Source organism: Myxocyprinus asiaticus, chromosome 34 (genome assembly GCF_019703515.2).
Source record: "Myxocyprinus asiaticus isolate MX2 ecotype Aquarium Trade chromosome 34, UBuf_Myxa_2, whole genome shotgun sequence".
NCBI lineage: Eukaryota > Metazoa > Chordata > Actinopteri > Cypriniformes > Catostomidae > Myxocyprinus > Myxocyprinus asiaticus.
The window spans coordinates 1529053-1552293 of NC_059377.1; the positions used below are offsets into that span (position 1 = coordinate 1529053).

General features: G+C 38.6%; 2 protein-coding genes across 3 annotated transcripts in view; one reads left to right on the forward strand and one right to left on the reverse strand.

The window, feature by feature from the left end:
* Nucleotides 1–23147, forward strand: part of LOC127425141 (E3 ubiquitin-protein ligase TRIM7-like) — a 116339-nt gene extending 93192 nt beyond the window's left edge. The window contains exons 8-10 of the mRNA XM_051670826.1: nucleotides 8559–8585; nucleotides 12667–12842; nucleotides 22785–23147. Of these exons, the coding sequence (XP_051526786.1) occupies nucleotides 8559–8585; nucleotides 12667–12842; nucleotides 22785–23147 (566 nt within the window). The remainder of the gene's footprint in view (nucleotides 1–8558; nucleotides 8586–12666; nucleotides 12843–22784) is intronic.
* Nucleotides 23031–23241, reverse strand: part of LOC127425139 (F-box/LRR-repeat protein 19-like) — a 162348-nt gene continuing 162137 nt past the window's right edge. The window contains exon 12 of one of the 2 annotated variants that reach the window (XR_007894559.1): nucleotides 23031–23161. Coding sequence is in view for 1 of the 2 variants with exons in the window: in XM_051670823.1 (XP_051526783.1) it covers nucleotides 23109–23161 (53 nt within the window). In the remaining variant the exon portion in view is untranslated. The remainder of the gene's footprint in view (nucleotides 23162–23241) is intronic. The other variant, XM_051670823.1, reaches the window with a different exon arrangement.

The window sequence follows — 23241 nt, forward strand, 5'->3', positions numbered from 1 at the left end:
TCCATCAAAAGATTAAAGTCTCCTCCCAATATTATATAATGAGGGGTGCCAGCGGCTTGCAACATCCCTTCAGGATCTATAAAAAAGCCCAGGTTATCAGCGTTAGGTGCGTAGATTTAGCCAAAATCAACCTTTGCCCCTGAATTTCTGCTAAAACAATAATGGCTCTTCCTAATCTATCTTTAATCTGTTTGATTCATTTGAATTGTAGATGCTTACTTATCAATGTAATGACTCCCCAGCTCTTACATGAGCCAGCACTAAAGTAAACATGTCCACCCCATATCTTCCCAAATTTTTCAGTTTCCTGTGGTAAAAGATGCGTTTCTTGAAGAAACACTATATCATATTTCTTACGTTTAAGAAAAGAAATAACCTTCCTTCTTTTTATGGGGTGCCCCAACCCATTCACATTCCACGTGGAGAGAGACAATCCACTCATATTAACATTTGACATTTGACATATTAGAAAAAAATAGATTGTGTCAAAAACAATATTATAAAGACCACAATCCAACATTAGTGTAACAATCAAACCCCAAACCTCCCCCCGAACCAAACAAACAGAAAAAAGAAAAACGTGCGCATTAACCCCGTGCACGACAGCGCCAACTAGCGTCCATCCCTCTAAACTCAAACAGTCCATGTACGCCTACGAGAGTCCCCGCGACAACTTTGCCGTCGGATTGCCCAAGTCCGGTGTTTCTATACAGATTTTGTGAGACAGAATTACATAACAAAAAATAATCTATAAAACAAACTCCAGCCAATAAGCGGAATAAACACAAAAAACATGTAGATTCATCCACATAACTGTTCCTCCACCATAACAAGCTCCAGCTGCTAGCAGAACCAGCACAAAAAACAAAAAAATTCAGTTTCCTCGGACAGTCAAATGAATGTTCAGTAACCCGGCCCATTCGACCGATAAATGAGTGCAACAAAAGACCCAATCACTCCAATGTCCTGCAAGAGATGTTCCACAAAACAAACTCCAGGCCACAGGAGGCATAAGCACCAAAAATGTGCAGATTTATCCACAAGCTGTCCCGAAGAAATTATATTACACAAAACAAACTCCAGCCGCTAGGCGGAACCAGCACAAAAAGAAACAAAGTAGGTGCCCAGTTTCCTTGGGCAGTCGAGTGTATGTTCAGTGAGTTAGGCCCACTAAACAACAACATGAAATTCACCAAAGGGCTTACTCACTCCAGTGTTTTTATGAAGGAGAGAGCTTGCTGTGGGCATGTATATTCTCTATGGCCATCCTTAGCATCTATTCTCAGCTTGGCTGGAAATATCAGAGCAAACATGATCTTCCGTTGATGTAAGAGTTTCTTGCATTCCTTGAATCGATCACGTTTCTCTCTTGTCGAATTTGCAAAGTCTGGGAAAAAGAAAATGCTGTGGTTCTTCCAAAAAAGCTTTCCTTTGCTCCTCGCCTCGCGTAAATCTTTATTGGATGATCTCAGAAATTTAGCCAGAATTGATCTGGGCCTGTCTCCCTCCATGGATCTGCAAGCCGGGACCCTGTGAGCTCGCTCAATTTCCAGCTTATGTCCTGTTATGTTGAGCAGACTTGGGAAGAGCTCATCTAGGAATTTCACCATATCTCTGCCTTCTTAATGCTCAGGAATTCCAAAAATTTGGACGTTGTTTCATCGATTACGATTCTCCAAATCCTCCAGTTTTTCCCAAACGTGTTCCTAGTCTATCTTGGTCGCTAGTGGATTAGCAGCTGATTCCTTCTTCGATGACTCCAGATAATCCATCCATTTTTCAACGTCCGACAATCTTGTAACCAACTTGGAGAATTTCGCCTCCATGGAAGTAATCGATCGACGTATTACAGCCAAATGCTCCAAGTCTGCGACAACTTTCATCAGCATTACAGACATACTGGACAGCTGATGCTGAATTTCTCCCACCGCACCGTCCAAACCGAGTCCCTGGTCTGCGGCCCTGTCTGGGGTATCAGCTTGAGCACGTAAGTGTCTTTTAAAATATCCAGAGCCCGAGGAGTTTGAATTCTTTGACATATTGTCTTCATAAAACAGTTAAGAATCAGGGTGTATTGAATCTCACCAGTTTATGACATAAAAAGAATTAAAAACTAGTAAAGTGCGCAGAACTCTCCGCTCACACGTCCGACCCTCGCATGGCGTCACGTGACTCCTCGAGCCAAATGTTTTTGATGCTACCTGGTCTTCTCGTGTTTAATGTGTGCATTTGTCAGATTGTTATGGTCCCTATAGCCTTTCTGAGTCCACACACTATAATCAGCCGTTGAAAATAATGTAAAGGATTAGTAAAACAGGCGGCTAGTTGCTGCACAGCCACAGAGCCATTCCTTCCTATCGTACCATGCTTTTTGGAATCCCCTCACGATTTTTCCTTTTTTAGAGTGAAGGTCTAATAAAGCAGGTTTTGGGTGACCTTCAGACAGTAATGACCTTTTTCCATTGAAATCAAGTTTGCAAAATCCACGTAGCTCATAGATGCTTACACTACAGTTCTGCAGATATCCATTTTAGCTATTAATAAAGCATTAGTTATGTGAACTTGAATTTATTGATGCAAAACAAAAATCAGGTAGCCTATCAGATAGCGTGACTAAAGAAAGGAGCTTCTGATTGGCTTACTCGTTATGGTAAGCATGCTTACCATGGCCATTTGTAATAGTGGGTTTAAGTCATTTTATTGGAATGAACATACAGTTCAGTGAAAGGGTGGTTAACAATGCTTTGAATCAGGGTCTGAGAAAGCATAACATAAAGTGCTTATACCTGAGGGTGGTGCCAAAGTGAGTAAATGAATAACTGCCTGAACTGCTCAACTGAGAAGAAAAATGATGAATGTGAACGAAAAGAGTTTATATTAACAATTATAATAAAAAATGTCATAGTGCTTAAATGGATGGCACGTCCCTGATTATAACCATGACAGTCACCTTGTTGATTTTGTGGTTACTATTATTTTACTACAAATACCTTGGTCAAACTATGATTACTGTAGTAAAACCGCTGTGATTTTTATAAGGGCAAACCTGTTGAAGTGTTTACCAAATAGAGTATTCTTACTTTGGATTTGGCAGTAATATATACAGTATATATATATATATATATATATATAATTTTTTTTTTTTTTTTTTTTTTTTTCTGAACACAGCAAATACTAAACCATACCAAAACCATTCCCCCGAAAACAATGATACAAACTGAACCTTGAGAAGTTTGAACCGTTCCACCCCTAGTGCACAGCATAGGGACACAGCATATATTTTAAGCAGCAGCAGATATTTCACATGCCTTTTGTTGAATGATGGATTTATTGTCACAATGCTGTATGGGTTATGTCTGTCTGTGGCATCTTCGTGCACATGGCTTTGTCTTTGTTTTTGTCTACCATGTGTGCTCCCAACTCCGCCTCCTTGTTTCCCTCACCACACCTCCTTGTTTAGTCCTTGTACTGTCCTCATTTCCCTCTTGATTTTGTCAGATGGTTTTGTTTGTCTAGTCAGTTTCTATTTTCCTAGTCTTGTCAGTTATCTTGCTCAGTTGGTCTTGTTATTTATTAGGGGCCAAGCACCGAAGGTGCGTAGCACCTATTGTATCCGTTAGTATTATTATTATTATTCTGACTGGGAGTCTATGGCAGCCCATAGAACCGTACATAGGAAAATGATGAAATTTGGCACACTGATAGGGGTGGTCATGAAGCCCCCATACCAAATTTGGGGTTTCTAGGACATACTCTATAGCGCCACAACCATGTCAAAAATTCACTTTTCTTTTGTGCATATCTTTTGAACCGTTTGTCCTACATTACATTAAAACTCCTTACATTAAAACTCTGCCCATTACAGTGGCCAATATCTTGGATTGTCATTCATCGTTTTTTCACTTCTGCTTCTTCAAACTTTGCCTGATTTACACACAAAATGGCTCAAAATAATCTCCAGACTGAGCCACACTGAATGATTAATACAGAATTTTGATATTTGACTTTGTTGAAAAGTTATGCAAACACAGTTAACGAGGTGGCTGTGATAAAGGATTTGAGGCTGTATTTTGACAACGCTGTGTCCTATCGAAACGAAACGTGGTATGCCTCATGAGGACCATGGTCTGAGGGCACATGCAGAGTTTCGCGACAGCACCACCTATGGGTCAAGAATTGTGAAAAAAAATTTTGCCCGTACTTTTGAACCATATGTCCTAAAATCATGGGGTTGGTGTTTGTTGGTTCCTTAGTAGGTCATGCGGATTTCAACGTTACCAGTTTTTTCCATATCTACCATATTGATATTTATAAAAAAATTATATATCTTTTAAATACATTGTCGGATTTCAAAGAAAATTGGTTTGCATCATCAATATCATGTCCTGATGATGGTTTGGAGACAGCTGACTCTAACCTCAGGAAGTCTCTTTGCCACTCAATGGGCATGTCAACTGAGTGGCTCAGTGTGTTTAAGCACTGATTTATAGTTCAAAAGGTTGTGGGTTTCCAGGTGAACCAGTGTTAGAGTTGATGTTATATTGTACTGTAGAACTTTACTGTATTGTTTACCGAATAGTTCCAGGGCTTATCACAGATCATTTCTGTTTGAATGTATACTTCTTGTTCTTCTTTGTCTTAGTGTTGTTCTTCTGATATATATGGGAGTAATAACTTTTGAAAGGATTGAGAAGTTTGGAGACAACATCACATGTAGTTCAAAAGAACATGGCCTGTTTAGCATGGTTATCATGCTACGTGCAGTGATAACTTAGCATGCTAATTGGTTAGCATGCTAACTGTTGGGTTTTCTGACTTATAAGGCTATTTGATCACAATGCTATCAGTAGGGCAACATTAGCTTAGCATGCTATCGGTTAGCATGCTAACTAACACATTTGTAAGGCTATTGATCAAAATGCTATCCGTAGGCAACATTAGTTTAACATGATAATCAGCTAGCATGCTAATCAGTTAAATACATCATTACCAGTCTGTTCTTTATTTCTGCTCTGTTTGATATCAGCCATATCAGCACTCCACCCTTTTGAATACTTGTTAAATTTAAAACATGCTGACTGTCATCTTGGTATATATCTTCAGCACCTGTAAAACTTGTGGCAATATGGCGCAGCGGTCAGTGCGCCATGCCTTTGTTCTTTGGAAATCAAAAGATTGTTACTTGTTAAATTTCGAATATCTGCTAAATACTTCTTTCTGCTGTTTGATATCAGCATATCAGCACTCCACCCTTTTGAATACTTGTTAAATTCAAAACCTGCTGACTCTAAGCTTGGTATGTTTCTTTAGCACCTGTGGTAATGTGGTCCAGCGGTAAGGTGCACCATACCTGTGTGCTTTGGAGAAGACCAGCTTGGGGCAACTGGGAAAACGTCGAGTAATTGCAAAATACATCATGACTGGTTTGTTCTTTCTTTCTGTTGTGTTGGATATCAGCCATATCAGCACACCACATTTTAAATACATTTTTATTCAAAACCTGCTGACTCTCAGCTTGGTATGTCTCTTTAGCACCTGTGAAACTTTTGTTTCTCTAACATTTTTGGTGACTTGTGAAGTAGTGTGGGGTTGCTTTGCATGTCAGTGTGTTGTGCTTACTGTGGTGTAATGCTTGCCATATTGGAGATTTATAATTGTGTTTACTGAATGGTTGCTTGGCTTTTCCCCAAGCAAATTTTTATTTTCTCCTTTGTTGAAAAGTTACATGAATATAAAGTTGATCATCATAAAGTTCATCAGTTGTTCCTTTGTTGGCTGGTAACTCTATGGCTGTGTAGTGGATAGCACACTGTACTCTAGAACAGAAATTTGTGGGTTCAAATCTGTCCTGTAGAGATGTGATCTGTGCTTGCTCTGTGAAATCTTTGGGTTGTGTTTAGTGTTGTGCAGTGGTTGCCATGCTGGTGCTTGGCCCCATAATCGCTGCTTACAGCTGTTTCTCTCTTGCCTTTGCTTTGTCAGTTTTTCTCCCTCATGAGAGTTTTGTTTCTGATTTTGATCTTTAATAAGTCAGTGAAGTAGCTTTGCACAGTAAAAATATTTGAAGGGAAATAATGCTTTTTATTAAGCTACTATGTATCATTGTGTATGAAATATAAATATAAAGTGCATATCAATGAAAATGACTGAATTGCATCCTTGTGTTTATTTAATGAAAAACAAATTATTAGATTTTTATTTAATGTCTTTAAAATATTTAATCAACTTGGCTACAATGGCTGTTTGGATGAAATGATGGTTCCTCTGTTAACCCCCCCCCCCCCCCACACACTTTTGCGCCATTTTAGAGCAAATACATAATTATCGAGATACATATAGAATATCTTCAATAGGCTGAAAAATATCGAGATATAATTTGACACATCGCCCAGCCATAATACTGTACATGCAGCTTGATCAGTGTAAAGAGGAGACGAGAAGCAGTTTTCCTGGTTCAGGTTATAGTTTATTTTCTCTCTCTCTGCAGCACAAACTACAGTCTCCCAGTCCTTGCGTTATGCACAAAGTTAATCATCAATCACACACCGCTTCACAAAAATAAACTCTCAACATTTGTAAAAAAAACTCCTTGCTTCTTGCTCGGGTCTGACGTGCCCAGGCTCTCCCTCTCTCCTATTTGCGGTGTGTCTCTATTTATGCCGCTCTCCCCATGCTCACTGAAATTAGAGACAGGTGTTATACATAATTTAGCTCAGGTGTAAGCGCCCTTACCGCTTTTTCTCTCTCCGGAGAGATGCTTGACCACGCCCCCGCTGCCACAATCAGTAAGCAGCTTTCTCCACAGCAAAGTGGATGTAACCTAATTTCCACTCGACACTGACGATCGAGGAAGACTTTGCTATCCTTTGATTTCTGTTGCTTTGCTTTATTTCCTGATCTCCAACAGTTACTTCTGTTTGTTTTCTTAACTTTCCATCATGCCTGTTGTGGCATTGTGCTGTGATAGTGGGGATTCCCTCAGTGCACTTTAGATTGTATGCGGATGTGAGGGTTTGTAGTCTATAATTATAACTATTTTTAGTTTATATTTGTGTGTAGGGACAGTGTTACAATTGCTGTCCCCTAGAAAATGTTGTACATGGGGTGCCCTTGAACGTTTTGCCATCCAAACAATATTGTGTGGTAGTTAAATGTTACAGTGTGTTTGTGTGATTTTCCCACTGTGTGACTATTCCTGAAGGGTGTGGCAGGGTGAGCAAGAGATAGACACAGTGGGTGTGGCGTCAAGCCTCGGAGGCATTTATTGGAAACAATAAACGTAAAATGTCCCAAAGTGGTAAAGTGTCCAAGGGGGAATAGTGTTCATAATAAAGAAGGAATCTGGCATCCTCGCGGTGAATGGGGCTCCGTGAAAGGGGTGGGGTAGTGTTCATAGGGAAACCAGGCACGGACTGGGTCAGTCGGCCGCTCACGCTCCCCTCCAAAGTCCACGGCGCGTGGGGCGGCGTCACTGGCGGCCTGTCTTCCCAGGCCCGCTGCAAGCATGAGGGGAAGGCGGCCCGGCGTCTAGCTCGTCGGCGGCAACGTGAGAAGTTCGGGCGACTAATTACGGCGTCCGAAGAACGGGTTCGGCAGCGCGTCCACTCGTCCGATCCCGCCCATCTCTGGTCCTGGGCGTGCGAGGATGCCAGTGTGTGCACACATGGAGATTTGAAGCCGGCTCCACGAGAAGGGGTGCGCACTGCGTTTTAAAAACAGCGGTGATGAAGCATTATCCCCATCAGGTGTGCCTCATTCACCGCTGACCAAACGAGGCTTATTAATTATGCACCTCTTCTCGCTCTCCCGCCCAACTCCAGTCGTGAGCCTGGCTGAAGGGCGGCACTAAGAGGCAGGGCGACGATGACGAGCCAGAGGGGTGGATCATTCCGCCACAAGGGTATAAAGACACAGTACACGATTTTGGACACAGAGTATGTACTTTATTTGATAAAGAATGCACTTCTTAGACGGGGAAAATTATGTTCTTTAGATATGTAGGTGCGTAGTGTGAATACATTTCTAGTCATACTTCACGTGGGCATCGTCCAATGACCTGAATACAGTATATGACATAATAAAAAATAAAAAAAACAGCGCAAATGATCTACTCTTGTTTTGTTAAACAATCGGAATTTAACCACAAGGAACGCGTTTCTTGGTATATACTGTATAGCACTTACAGTTGAAATGACCCACCTAATTGACGGTTCTTCATAACTTCTATAAAGCTGTTCACTGTGGGTTTTCAGACATTACAGAATTATTTTCTTTAAAGCTACTTTAAAACAATGTATATTGTCAAAAACACTCTACAAATGAAAATCACAAAAGAAGTATATATAGAATGAAGCAGTTATATACATAAACCAGGTGTTTGTTTATGTAGATGTTTCTTTATGCAGGAATGTATTTGACAAAAATGTAGTGGCCCTTTCATATTATGCTGTATGTAATGAGTGAAAGAAGTGATTTGGTTAATAGGAAGTTTTACTTAACATCAAAGTTTATTGTTCTTTGCTTTAATTTTTTTCATTTTTTTTTTTCATGTCTTTTAGGCCACAAAAAGGTTAAAGGCTATCTTGGTGAGTATTTGTGACTTTCATTGCTTTCCTTTTAGACCGCTACAACTGGATTTATGTTTTGTAATATACACTCACTGAGCACTTCATTAGGAACACCTATATACCTACTTATTCATGCGATTATCTAATCAGCCAATGGTGTGGCAGCAGTGCAATGCATAAAATCATGCAAATATGGGTCAGGAGCTTCAGTTAATGTTCACATCAACCATCAGAATGGGAAAAAAATTTGATCTCAGTTGTTTCAACCGTGTCATGATCGTTGGTGCCAGACGGGCTGGTTTGAGTATTCCTGTAACTGCTGATCTCCTGGTATTTTCATGCACAACAGTTTCTGGAGTTTACTCAAAATAGTGCCAAAAAACATCCAGTGAGCAGCAGTTCTGCAGACGGAAATGACTTGTTGATGAGAGAGGTCAAAGGAGAATGGCCAGACTGGTTTGATTTGACAGAAATGCTACGGAAACTCAGATAACCACTCTGTACAATTGTAGTGAGCAGAATAGCATCTCAGAATGCACAACATGTTGAACCTTGAGGTGGATGGGCTACAACAGCAGAAGACAACGTCGGGCACATTATTAGGACCACATATTGTTCCTACTAAAGTGTTCAGTGAGTGTATATTATATGCATATTGAGCAAAACAATCATATTGGACACTGAATGGAAATGGACACTTAAAAGTGATTTTTGCAATATTTACATTTTAAAGAAAACATTTACCAAAATATTAAAATTGGGTTGTTATTATTGATTCATGTCATTCCAACCCTGTATGCTGTTATTTTTTCCTTGCAAAAGGAGAATTTTTGAAGAATCTTCATGCAGCTCTTTTCCATACAACAACAGTTCATAGTGACCATGATAGTCAAGATCATAAAAAAATCCATTATAAAACATATACATTCATTCATTTGGCAGACGCTTTTATCCAAAGCGACTTACAAAAGAGGAATAATACATCATAAGTGATTCATCTTAAGGAGACAACAGTATGAAAAGTGTTGCAGTACAAAGTTTCACTTGCATCAGAATAGTAGTATCCAAGACAGATAGGATGCAATAAGAATATATACTGTATAATGTTTTTTTTTTTTTGAATAATTTTTTATGAGTGCATGGTCAAGTGCTCATGGAAAAGATGTGTCTTTAGCTGTTTTTTGAAGACAAAGAGTGAGTCTGCTTCATGGATGGAGTTAGGAAGGTCATTCCACCAACGAGGTACAGTGAAACTGAAAGTTCAGGAAGGTGATTTGGTGCCTCTTTGTGTTGGTACAACAAGGCGCCGCTCATTAGCCGACCGCAGGCTTCTGGTGCGAACGTAGCTCTGCAGGAATGATTTTAGGTATGCTGGAGCAGACCCAGTGACTGTTCTGTATACCAGCATCAGACCCTTGAATTTGATACGGCAGCCAGTGAGGAGAGACAAGGAGTGGTGTAACATGCACTCTCTTTGGTTCGTTGAAGACCAGATGTGCTGCTGCATTCTGGATTATTTGCAGGGGCCTAACTGCGCATGCAGGGAGGCCTGCAATTTGAGCGTTACAGTAATCTAGTCTAGTTATGACAAGTGACTGAACAAGGAGTTGTGTGGAATGTTCAGGGAGGAAGGGTCTTATTTTCCTGATATTGTATAGTGTAAATCTAGATGATCGTGCTTTCTTTGAGATGTGGTCTGTGAAACCGAGTTGGTTATTGATGGGTACCCCTAGATTTCTGACCATTTTTTGGAAGGCGTTATTGTAGTTGAACACAGCTGAATGGTTATGTTGTGTTCAACAGCAGGGTTGGCTGGAAAGACGAGGAGCTCGACCTTCGCTAGGTTAAGTTGCAGTTGGTGTTCCTTCATCCAGGCCGAGATGTATGCCAAACAGGCCGAGATTCGAGCAGTCATGGTGTCATTGGGCTGGAAAGACAAGTAGAGCTGTGTGTCATTGATATAGCAATGGTAAGAGAACCCATGTGCTTGAATGATGGATCCCAGTGATGTTGTGTATATAGAGAAGAGAAGTGGCCCAAGCACTGAGTCCTGAGGTACCCCAGTAAGTAGCTGATGTGACTTGGACACCTCACCTCTCCAGGTTACCTTGAAAGACCTACCTGAGAGATATGACATAAACCAGCCAAGCACAGTTTCTGTGATGCCTAAAGTAGAGAGGGTGGACAGTAGGATCTGATGGTTGACTGTGTCAAAGGCTGCAGAAAGGTCCAGTAGAATCAGGACGGATGATCTGGATGCAGGAAGGAATAGAATCAAGGGGGCAGATGGTGGGGTGGTTGGAGATGAGTTTAGAGACCTCAGTGTCAGTCAGAGGAGAGAACATAGAGATAGAAGAGCTGCATACAGGAGGCGGGTGTTTGAGAGGGTGTGGTGCTGAGAATGTACTGCTGATGGCTGTAACCTTATTAGTAAAAATGTGTCTAAGACATCTGCTGTCAGTGAGGTATCAGGCGGTGGAGGGCGAGGACAGATGAGTGTATTAAATGTCCTAAATAGGCTGTGAGTGTCTGTGGTGCTGTTGATCTTGTCCTGATAAAAGGAAGTTTTTGCAGATTTAAAGTTTTCAGAAAAAGGAAGTAGAGACTGATACTTACTCAGATCTGCTGGATCTTTAGATTTCCGCCATTTCCTCACAGCCGCCCTGAGGTCAGTCCAATGTTCACGAATAACATCAGAGAGCCAGGGGCTTGGGGGTGTCATACATGCTGGCCTAGAGGAGAGAGGACAGATGCTGTCTAGACAGGTTGTTAAGTAGAGCATAGAGTGTCTGTAGCAGTGTTTACATCCAGGGTGGAAAATGAATTTTGTGAGGGAAGAGAGGTAGAAACAGCAGTTGAAAGCCAGGTTGGTGAAAGAGTGCAATACACAGCTTAGTCTATTTATATTTATCCAACATACCATACCTCTTCTGCCATTACATTCCCTTGCTTCTGTATATAACAGATTTGTATTTGTATATTGCACACACACACACACACACACACACACACACACACACATATATATATATATGTCGGCCACCACATCGGTAATCTGTGAATTTCCCCCTCTAAAATCGGTATCAATATGGTATAGAATATTTGACATTATTATTATACATTGTCAACAAATTTTAGAAATGAACACTTGGTGCTTGAGGGCACATGAGGGGAGAAGACATACAGAAAAATACTGAAAAGTTGTCCATACAACTCTTGTGCTATATTCCAAGTTTTCTGAAGACATATTTTAGCTTTTTTACGAGGAACAGACTTCAAAAGTCATTATTCAGTGATTATCTTCCCCTCCACCGCAACTCTCAAATAAAATAAATAAAATGACATAAAAACCTGACATAATGTGTCTAACAGTGCCGTATTTGATTTGACAGCTGTAGTGAGGAGAAGATTATCAGTGAAGTTAAATTTGGGGCTTTTCTTCTCATGTGCTATATTCCAAGTCTTCTGAAGTCATATGAGTAATATGGACCCCTTTTATGGTGCTTTTATGATTCTAATCATGATCTCTTTGAGCTGTTGTTGTGTGGAAAAGAGCTATGTGAAGATTCTTCGAAAAATCTTCTATAAAATAACAGCACTGAGTTTTGGCATGACATAAGGGTGAGTAAATGAAGACAAAATGTAAATTTTTTGGGTTCACTATTCCTTTAAAGCCTGACCCTCAAAACTGTGTTTTGAGAAGAGCTGTTATAGTTAATGCGTTAACGCATATTAATCAAAAAAGTTAGTTAACCTCCCACTTAGACTTAGCTAAACGATTAATGTTACTTCAATTGGTGATACTTTGGTGCATTTCTATCTTTGTACTGTGGAAGGCTTTGTTTGCTAAATGTTAATAAAGCATTATTGTTACATATTGTTTAGTTTTCTTTCCTAAGAAGGAAATGAGTGCATTTTAACAGGAAAATAAGTATATAGAGTCAAATTTAAGCACTTTCAAAATCTGCGATTAATTGCGATAAACTATGAAAAATGATGATTAATTGTGATTACAATTTTTAATTGACTGACAGCACTAATTTTGAGTATAATTTGTGAAATGCAAGATCTGATGAAATACCCACATGTTTGATTTCAGAGAACATAACACTGAATCCAGTCACAGCTTACCCCTTCCTCATCCTCTCAGACGACAGGAAACAACTGAAACGGGGCGACAAACTGCAGTTCTATAGGAACAGCACCCAACGCTTTGACGTGTGGTCCTGTGTGCTTGCAAAAGAGGCCTTTGAATCTGGAAGACACTACTGGGAGGTTAAACATTTAGACAAACATACACATAAATACAGAGTACAAGTGCTACAAAAGCCAAAACACTTTGGACACCAGAAAGCGGGTTATTGCAAGAAAGTGGGTTATTGAGAGAAAGCAGTGACGGCTTGTTCAAAAACAGAAGACAATGGCTATGTTTTCATGTACACTAATACTCTGATTATTGCAATAATCAGAGTATAAGGAATAATTAGATTAAGATGTTGACATGATTTGGGCCAACCACTTCAATCGCGTTTACATGCTACTTGCTAATACTCTTATTATTGCTGAGAAATGTGATGTTTTAATGCTTTTTATAAATGAATATTTATTACAAAAAACAGCGTTACAAATATGTCTCTTTAAATACAGCTTTGCATAAGGAAAATGAGTCAAGTCAGTTTGTGTGTTTTTGAACGATTTATTAAAAGAACCGGATCATACGAGTCATTTTCGACTACACTGGATATGCTGTCTGTTTTGATTCACTAAAAAGAATCAGTTCATAAAAGTAATTTGTTTGTCGGACTACACTAGTTGCTCTGTCTGTTTTGATTCACTAAAAATAATTCGTTCATAAGAGTCATTTGTATGTTAATCAGAATACACGCAATGGATGTTGCTGTGTTTCGCCTGCGAGCACAAACTCATTTCAGTTTCTTCCCATTATTTTGCGGCATATGGTCTTTTTATCTCCCCAACATTCAATTCAGACTGCGGACATTCACAACTTGGGAAAATATGTTTGTTTTTTGTTGTGGGGCTGTAGATTCTGTAGTTGGGAAGCACCAGTGCTGGAAGACGGTGCATGGAACTGCTGTATTACATAAAGCTGCACTTAAATTTCAGCTTCATCTTTTTTGCGACGTTTACGAACCTGTGCTGGATCCTAACATCATCTGCATCACTGGCGCAGGCGCACTTTGGTCAGAGTTGAAGAAATGCGATTAAAGCATTTACATGTTAATTTAAAGCGATTAAAATAGGAGTACTCCACATATCTTACTGCAATTATCATTACTCTGATTATTAGCATTATCGCAATATCATAATCGCTGTATTCTGTTTACATGAGCTGTAGTTTAATCGCAGTATTGCCATAATCGCATTATGAGGATGTATGTAAACATGGCCAATGACTATGTTTACATAGACACTAGAAAGCAGCTTATTGTGAGAAAGCAGCATTCCAGTTAACATGCTCTGTAAAAGCAGCAGTCTTTACTCCTGTATACATGCAGCTCAGTCAGTAAGCAGTTTTCTCCACAGCAATGTAATTCCCCCGCAACGATTGTGTAAATAAACATAGTATCCGAGAAATACTTCACTATTTTATTCCCGGTTGCTTTGCTTTATTTACAGATATTACAGAGTTGTTGCTGTGTTTGTTTCCTTACCTTTCTATGGCAACATGTAGTGGAATTGCACTTCAATAGTGGGGTTTCCCTTTACATAAAACTCCGGGATTCCCTCTATGTATGAGTGCATATACACCAACGTGAGGGACCATCGATATTTTACAGTGGTGTTTAAAAAGGGGTATCATTTATTGTGTATGTGCTTTTCCCACTATATTCCCATAAATGTTTTGTTGAATTTTTGTTGGGCTTCCTATTATGTTTGTTATTCGGTCTGTTCCACGCACATACACACTCTTCAGTAACCTGTTTTTACATGGCCACATAAGCAGCTTTCTCCAGGAGAAACCTAGGTGTGTAAAACCGCTTTCTCTTAATCCATTTAACAGCGTAAGTAAATCTGCGTTCTTGTTTACATGACAATTCAGAACACCACTTTCTGCAAAAACCCTGGAATAACCCGTTTTTTAAGTGCATGTAAATGTGGTCACTGTAACTACACCAGCACTAAAATTGGGGAAAATGTCTTCACAGTTATTTGATAGTCAGCAAAATGTGGATATAAAATAGTCTTACTGTTTTATCTGTTGAGCAAAAACTGTCTGTCACAGGACAGATAATACATTGTAAAAAATGTTGTGCTGGTTTTACTTTAAAAAAAATTGAGGCAATTATTTGCATCAGTTTTTGAGTATTTTGAACTGAACAAATTTTAGTTTGACATATTAGATTTCACATGTAATGCCAACTCAAATTGAACAATTTACAGGCCATTTTTAAGCTATAAAGGCAATATTTATCTTGTTGGAACTACCATTATCAAGTAATATTAACTTATCTTTTCAGATAGGTTTCACAGATTTTTAAGTAACACTTGATTGTCAAATGCATTTAGTTTATATACCAAGTTTTCTAATATAGCCTGTTTATTATAAAAAGTGTACTCAATTGTTTAACATTTTTTTTTTTACATTTTTTACAATGTTACAAATTAATTAAACATTTCAACAGCAATAAAATTGCAAATGTATCCAAGAAAAATAGAAAAACAAAAACATCTACTTATATGGACTAAAACACAAATGGGAGTACAAATAAACAGGTTTGGTAACAGTACCTATTATTTCACCATGAACTACAGTTACATTTGGTCTTAATGTTAAACACTAAATAGTACCTGTGAAGTTTACATTGTTGCAGCAACATCACATAAAAATGTAAAAAGAAAAAATGACAGCAGCAAAGACAAATGCAATTTGCAAACTTCATAAGCGGAATTTGCAAAAAATTGTTAGCTACTTATTTAATTAGCCATTTTTACATAAAACAAACAAACAAAAAAAAAAAAACATTTTGAACTAATTTACCACATTAAAAACATGACTACAGAGACGTACTTGAAGACTGTGAACACAAATTAATATATGCAAGAAAACCTAAAGGTACATTTGTCTTTACATCTGAAACATCAGTATAAACCTCTGCTCCCCTTAATGACTATCCCAACTTTTGGACTGTTGTCGTCAGTAACTTTGCAGCATGCTGGATAAAAATATACGCAAATTGGGTTAAAAATTGAAAACAGAATTCTTGGTCATCAAAATCACTTCACCACAACCACACAGTGAGTGAGAGGCAGGCAGACTACAATAACAATTTAAAAGGTAGAAATTTATTTTCTGTTTGGGTAAACAAGTTTCCAGTCAGCAGAAATTCATTTAAATTTGCTGTTTGGGGCGATTAATATTTAAGACATAGAACGCTTTAAAGCAAATGTCCACTGTGCCTCGCAATGTATTTTGTTGAAGTGCTTCTCAGTGAATGACAACAAATGCTTGAAAGCACTGACTGTTTTCTCCAAGCATCGATGTGTATGGAAAAGTGGCATCTTTTGCAAGGTGCATGAAATCAGCCACTGGTACCAACCTGTAAAATCAGAAATGACTGCGTATCAATGCATTATCAGTGCAACCAAGTTTAAAAGCTTTAGGAACAGTTCTCATGACTTACTAGTGCTTCTTCTAAAGTATTTAATATTTTCAGTAACAGTTTTCAATAACTTTGTATTTGTTAACATTAGTTAACTACATTAAAGTAGCAATGAACAATATTTTGGGTTAATGTAAATTAATGTAAACACACAGTGGTTAAAATCGTTCACCCAAAAAAAATTAGAATTCTCTCGTCATTTATACAGCGTGTGTACATGTACAGTGCTCTGCAGATGGGTCAAGGGCAAGAAATGCATTTACTAATGCTAACAAATAGGCCTAGAACCTTATTGTAGTGTTACTGTATTTCCTTCTGAAGGCTTCCCTAAAGGCCCTGGCATACTCACTGAGAAGTTCTTTTTTAATCTTCGCTCTGAGCCAAAAAGAAGTTCAAAACAGCTGAGCAATGGCATACTGTTTGCGACACATATAACGCATATTGCTAGATCTAAGGGCAGTTTTGATGGTGGGGCATCAAGAGTGTGGTATGTGTACGTGCAAATGTGTAAGTATTTAATTCTATGATTTTAGAAATGTCTGTGTTAACTTAGAGGCTGCATGTCAGTGAAGGCTTTCATGGTTCCTGTGAAGCTTGGCCCAAACATTTTCCTTCCAATCATGAATCAATGTTGAGAGCACAATATGGACCAGAAAAGCAATGTCAACTTGTTTGTCGAGAACGAGAACGTACAATTGTTCAATGTAAACTTAAAAAAGTTGAAGTCTTGTTAAGAAAATTTGACTGCTATGACATTTGGATGTGTGATGTGAAATTAATTTAAAGTTTCTTAAAGGAATAGTTCACCCCAAAATAAAAATTTTATCATCACTTACTCTTAGTATGAATCCTGCTCTTGATTAGTTATTTACTTTAACCTCATGCCATACTAAACTTATGTTATTTTTTCAATGAACCAAAAATTGAAAAATGTTTTAATGTTCTTCTAATTCCTTTTTTCCAAACAATGTCAGGACGAAGTGACCAGTCTGTCAAATTAATGGATATAAAAGCATTTTCTGTGTGTATTGCATGAGTGTGAGTAAGTAATGACAGAATGTTTTATTTGGGGTAAACTATTTCCTTTACATAATTTAAATAGTTAAACCTGAATGACAGCACAGTCTTGCTGTTCTCTTAAATACAGATAATGTTCTTTATCCCCAATACCTGCTGTCATAGTTTCCACATTGGAAAGCAGATGAAGAGCCACTTCTCTCTGTTGGCAAAGTGCAGGATCTTGTCCTTAAACACAGGCACCCAGTTCTCTTAGAGCTTTGAAGTGGAGTCAGGATTCAAAACTGATAAGTCTTATCAAAGTAAAGAAGACAAACACTGTCAGATATTGGCAAAAACTACCCAAGGTTTTAGTAAGCATAGTTAAACCATGGTATTTGAGGTAAAACCAGAACCACAAAATTAACCATGATTACTACAGTCAATTACTACAATATTATTTTATTAAAACCATGGTTACTATAAGGATACTGCAGTATTACTGTAGTGAAATCGTAAAAAAAAAAAACAGTTGCTAAAGACAAGGATAGTACAATTAATATTAATGTAGGAATACCCTGAAGAAGAGCTAAAATAAATGTATGTGATAATATTTGGATGAGCGGAATTATTGATTCCAGACCTTTGAATGCACAACACATGGTGGTGCGTTGGTCCATTGTCAAATATTGCTTATTTAACATTATAAAAACAGTTTAAAGAAGTACTTGCAGTTACAGGTCCCCAACGGCGTTCAGCCTTCACGAATGTTTGAATTTTTTACGAGGCATATCTCTATCATGCCCGCACCTGCGACACAGCATCACTCGGTTACAGGTATACAGAAAGTGATCAACCCAAGATGAAAGCCTTGAAAATGTGTTGAGAAAACAAACATAAGCGGAACAACATCATCAAAACCATCCAAGTTTTGAAAGTTAATGCGGACCTGTGGTGTAATGGTCGCTGCGCTTCGTGTCCGGATTAACACCTCAAATGCGCATTGATTTTCAGTAATTCTACAGTCAATTTATTCCTTCATATCTTCAAAAATGACTAAATAAATAAAGCTTACATCTTCCAGTTTCCTCTTTCAGTTTGGCGCTCTCTCTCTCGCGCATGGCAGTCTTGCCAAATATTTGAAACTGTATGTAACAACATACTACGTACATAGTTTCTTTCATGTCTGCATTTCTAAACTGCTGACACAAACACACACAAGAACATTTTGAGCAAATTATTAATCCCAATGACAGAGAACAACAAAGCTATATCAATGAGTACACAACTGAAGCTCCAGGCTGAATTAATATAAAATTCAACCAAAATGATATTGCTTACATAACTCAAGTGGCAGGTAATCACTGATTTACAGTGCATCCGGAAAGTATTCACAGCGCTTCACTTTTTCCACATTTTGTTATGTTACAGCCTTATTCCAAAATGGATTAAATTCATTATTTTCCTCAAAATTCTACAAAAAATACCCCATAATGACAATGTGAAAGAAGTTTGTTTGAAATCTTTGCAAATTTATTAAAAATAAAAAAAACGAAACAAAATCACATGTACATAAGTTTTATAGTATAAGTACACAGCCTTTGCCATGACACTCAAAATTGAGCTCAGGTGCATCCTGTTTCCACTGATCATCCTTGAGATGTTTCTACAACTTGATTGGAGTCCACCTGTGGTAAATTCAGTCGATTGGACATGATTTGGAAAGGCACACACCTGTCTATATAAGGTCCCACAGTTAACAATGCATGTCAGAGCACAAACCAAGCCATGAAGTCCAAGGAATTTTCTGTAGACCTCCGAGACAGGATTGTATCGAGGCACAGATCTGGGGAAGGGTACAGAAAAATGTATGCAGCATTGAAGGTCCCAATGAGCACAGTGGCCTCCATCATCCCTAAATGGAAGAAGTTTGGAACCACCAGGACTCTTCCTAGAGCTGGCCACCTGGCCAAACTGAGCGATCGGGGGAGAAGGGCCTTCGTCAGGAAGGTGACCAAGAACCCGATGGTCACTCTGACAGAGCTCCAGCATTTCTCTGTGGAGAGAGGAGAACCTTCCAGAAGAACAACCATCTCTGCAGCACTCCACCAATCAGGCCTGTATGGTAGAGTGGCCAGACGGAAGCCACTCCTCAGTAAAAGGCACATGACAGCCCGCCTGGAGTTTGCCAAAAGGCACCTGAAGGACTCTCAGACCATGAGAAACAAAGATTGAACTCTTTGGCCTGAATGGCAAGCGTCATGTCTGGAGGAAACCAGGCACCGCTCATCACCTGGCCAATACCATCCCTACAGTGAAGCATGGTGGTGGCAGCATCATGCTGTGGGGATGTTTTTCAGCAGCAGGAACTGGGAGACTAGTCAGGATCAATGGAAAGATGAATGCAGCAATGTACAGAGACATCCTTGATGAAAACCTGCTCCAGAGCGCTCTGGACCTCAGACTGGGGCAAAGGTTCATCTTCCAACAGGACAACGACCCTAAGCACACAGCCAAGATAACAAAGGAGTGGCTCCGGGACAACTCTGTGAATGTCCTTGAGTGGCCCAGCCAGAGCCCAGACTTGAACCCGATTGAACATCTCTGGAGAGATCTGAAAATGGCTGTGCACCGACGCTCCCCATTCAACCTGATGGAGCTTGAGAGGTCCTGCGAAGAAGAATGGGAGAAACTGCCCAGAAATAGGTGTGCCAAGCTTGTAGCATCATACTCAAAAAGACTTGAGGCTGTAATTGGTGCCAAAGGTGCTTCAACGAAGTATTGAGCAAAGGCTGTGAATACTTATGTACATGTGATTTTTTTTTATTTTTAATTTTTATTTTTTTTATAAATTTGCAAAGATTTCAAACAAACTTCTTTCACGTTGTTATTATGGGGTATTGTTTGTAGAATTTTGAGGAAAATAATGAATTTAATCCATTTTGGAATAAGGCTGTAACATAACAAAATGTGGAAAAAGTGAAGCGCTGTGAATACTTTCCAGATGCACTGTATGGCAGGACAAGCGTTAACAAATGTACTTAACAATACATGGCTCATAAACTTATGAATCAGCTCATTTAACAAGCATTTTTCCTCAACATACCTTATGTAACAACATTAAATCATTCTTAAGTAAATTTGTTTTTATCTAATTCGATTCTTACCTTTTTTCTGTTGTTTTGACTCCTCCGGCACGATATCTTTGTTTTGACATAGGAAATGTAACCGAGCATTCGTATCGGGTTCGCCTAAACACTTTTGTATATAATAAAATAAGAAACGGAGACGAGTTAAAGTTTGAACAGAACTTCTCCCGCATTTATTTGATGCACCAAGTTGCAACTCACAACTGAACTAGTGATGGGTCTTTCATGAACGATTCATTCATCTTGAATGAATCTTTTATGTGACTCAGAAGAACGAGTAGTCTTAGAGAGTGATTCGTTCATTTTGTGTTGGCCGAGTATGTGCATAGCGTAACCTCCGTTCGTTTGTTACGTGAAAACGTAACAAACGAACGGGAAAAAAAGAGGTACAGGAAACAGAAATAATTAGTTCACCTTTCAACTCTCAGAGGTGAACTAGTCATTTCTGTTTCTCATAATTTGTCCTTGGCTGCATTATCAATTTTCCTTATTGGGACTATATAAGTTTGCGTAAGTTAACGTGTTGGGGGGAGGATTTGGCTATTGAAAATTTTTATTTAATTCTGCTCAAATGAACGAAATGACTTGAATAAAGATTCGTTCATTTTGCTGAACGAGACTCAAAGATTCAACTCAGTAAAAAGATCCGATCTTCCCATCACTAGACTGAACTGCCCGCCGAGAAAACACACACACACTGTGCACAGTCACTTAGCGTTACAATAATACATTCCATCAAAATTAAGTATTTTACAGTAATAAGTGTAGCTTCATATGTTAAAACTTTAAAATTACTTTAAAATCACATGGCAAAGTCTACTGTAGAGACGTGTTTCCAGCTGTTTAAACCAAATTGCATCATTCAAATTCAACAGTCAAGTCTTTTAAGTAAATGTAACTTAAATACTATATTGAAAATACACACGCCTATAAAGCCTTGTAGAGATTACTCAAGATAATACATACAATATTTAACCATAAAAATTATGTGTTTGCAACTAATGATATTAAGCATGTTATTTAATATATCAAAGTAAATGAACAAACATAGATTCATTTGTTGAAAATATTCTCTTTTGTTTTTTTTTTTGGTTTTTTACAATTACAACCCCACTGATTCATTTTTTACAGTGTACTATGAGAGACCAGATTTTGGTCATAACTCAATTTTAATAAAATGTGTAGTTATTGTGTTTTACCTTCTTAGGGCAGTATAGCGTTGCAGTAGGTTTCCCAAAGGGTTACAGTTGGGTTCCCATTCCTTATCTTCATAGAGAAAGTGATTTTTATATTTGTATATATGCTATTGTATGATTTCAGTGTGTGATTTCAACCTTATTTTTATAAAATAAATCTGTTGATTAGCCAAAATTTCAAGGTGAACCATAGTTACTTATTCAGTACAATTCAATTGGTTTGTAACTATGGTAACATGGATTCATTTTCCACCACGCTAAACCATGTCCCCAGTAGATTACCTGCTGCCAACTCTATCAGCTGTATTTTATTGAAAAAGCAATAAAAGAGGTCATCAGTGACCGCACTTTTTAAAGTCTTATAACAAACTTTTAATAAACACAAGCCATTGAAGGGGAAGGATTAATCCTTCTCTGTCCTATTGATGATATGCAGAGAAAACAAAGCAAAGTAATGCAGAGTCGGGCTTGAAAACAAAAAAACTGAATTTCAGAAAATCTGGGTAAAATGGCTGAACTCCAGTTATTCGTGCTTCGAGATACTCGCCTTTGGGGCAGAGCTTAAGCTCCATCTGCCAATAAATTGGCGGTATTCTATATGGACCTCAGTAATCGTCACTCTTAACGGAGTTCCCATAATGTCAGCTATTGAAGCAGCATTAAACTGACCAATATCAAAGGGAACTCAGATTGCTGATGGAAGAGGACTAAGTAATGCAAGTAGCAGGCGCTCACCCTGTGGTCTGTTTGGGTCTTAATGCCCCAGTGTAGTGATAGGGATACAATACTGTAAAAAAATATACACTATTACATTATTAAAAGGCAACATCTTACAGATTTTTTAGTTAAATTGAGGATTAGAAATCCTAGAGCACTTTTTTTTTTTTCTTCGGCCTCTATGAATTATGGCCTCCTAATCATCCCCATAGATATTGGCTCATCAGTCTGTCTCCTCTCTACTGATTGCTTGTGTGTGGTGAGCATTCTGGCATATTATGGGATGGCAACCATCCCAAATTCAGGTTGATGCTGTACATTGCTGGTGGTTGAGGGGATTCCCCACTTGCTCTGTAAAGCACTTTGAGTGTGAAAAAGGTAAATGTAACTAATTAATTTATTAAAAATACTTCTGGAATCAAGGCCATTAAAAAAGAGGGTGGTTATTTTTCTTAATATGCAAATCTAATAAGTAACTAACAAGTTATAGCATGTATATCTTTAGCACTTTAATTACACTTTATCTTTCACACTCAGGTAAACGTTGGTGAAAATAAGGACTGGAAGCTGGGAGTGGTGCGTGAATCATCCCAGAGGAAGGGCCTCTTTGATATGAGTCCTGCCATTGGCTACTACACATTGTGGTGGAGTGGAAACCATTTACGAGCTTTGACCGCTCCACCACTCACTAAAGTGAAAGTCACCGGCCACCTGCATCGCATCGGCATCTATTTGGACTGTGAGGAGGGTCAGGTGGTCTTCTATAATGCCAAGACAGGATCAGAGGTGTATTCATTTACCGCAGTAGAGTTCTCAGAGAAAATGTTACCATTATTCGGCACTGGTGATAAAGAAGTGCCGCTAGTGTTGATGTCTCCATTTGTCACTGTACCAGAGTGAGATTGTGCATGTATCTGGAATGAGATAAATATGGAAGTTTAAAGGCTGATAATCTTTGAAGAAAAGATGAGATATATGGTCAAAGACATGGAAG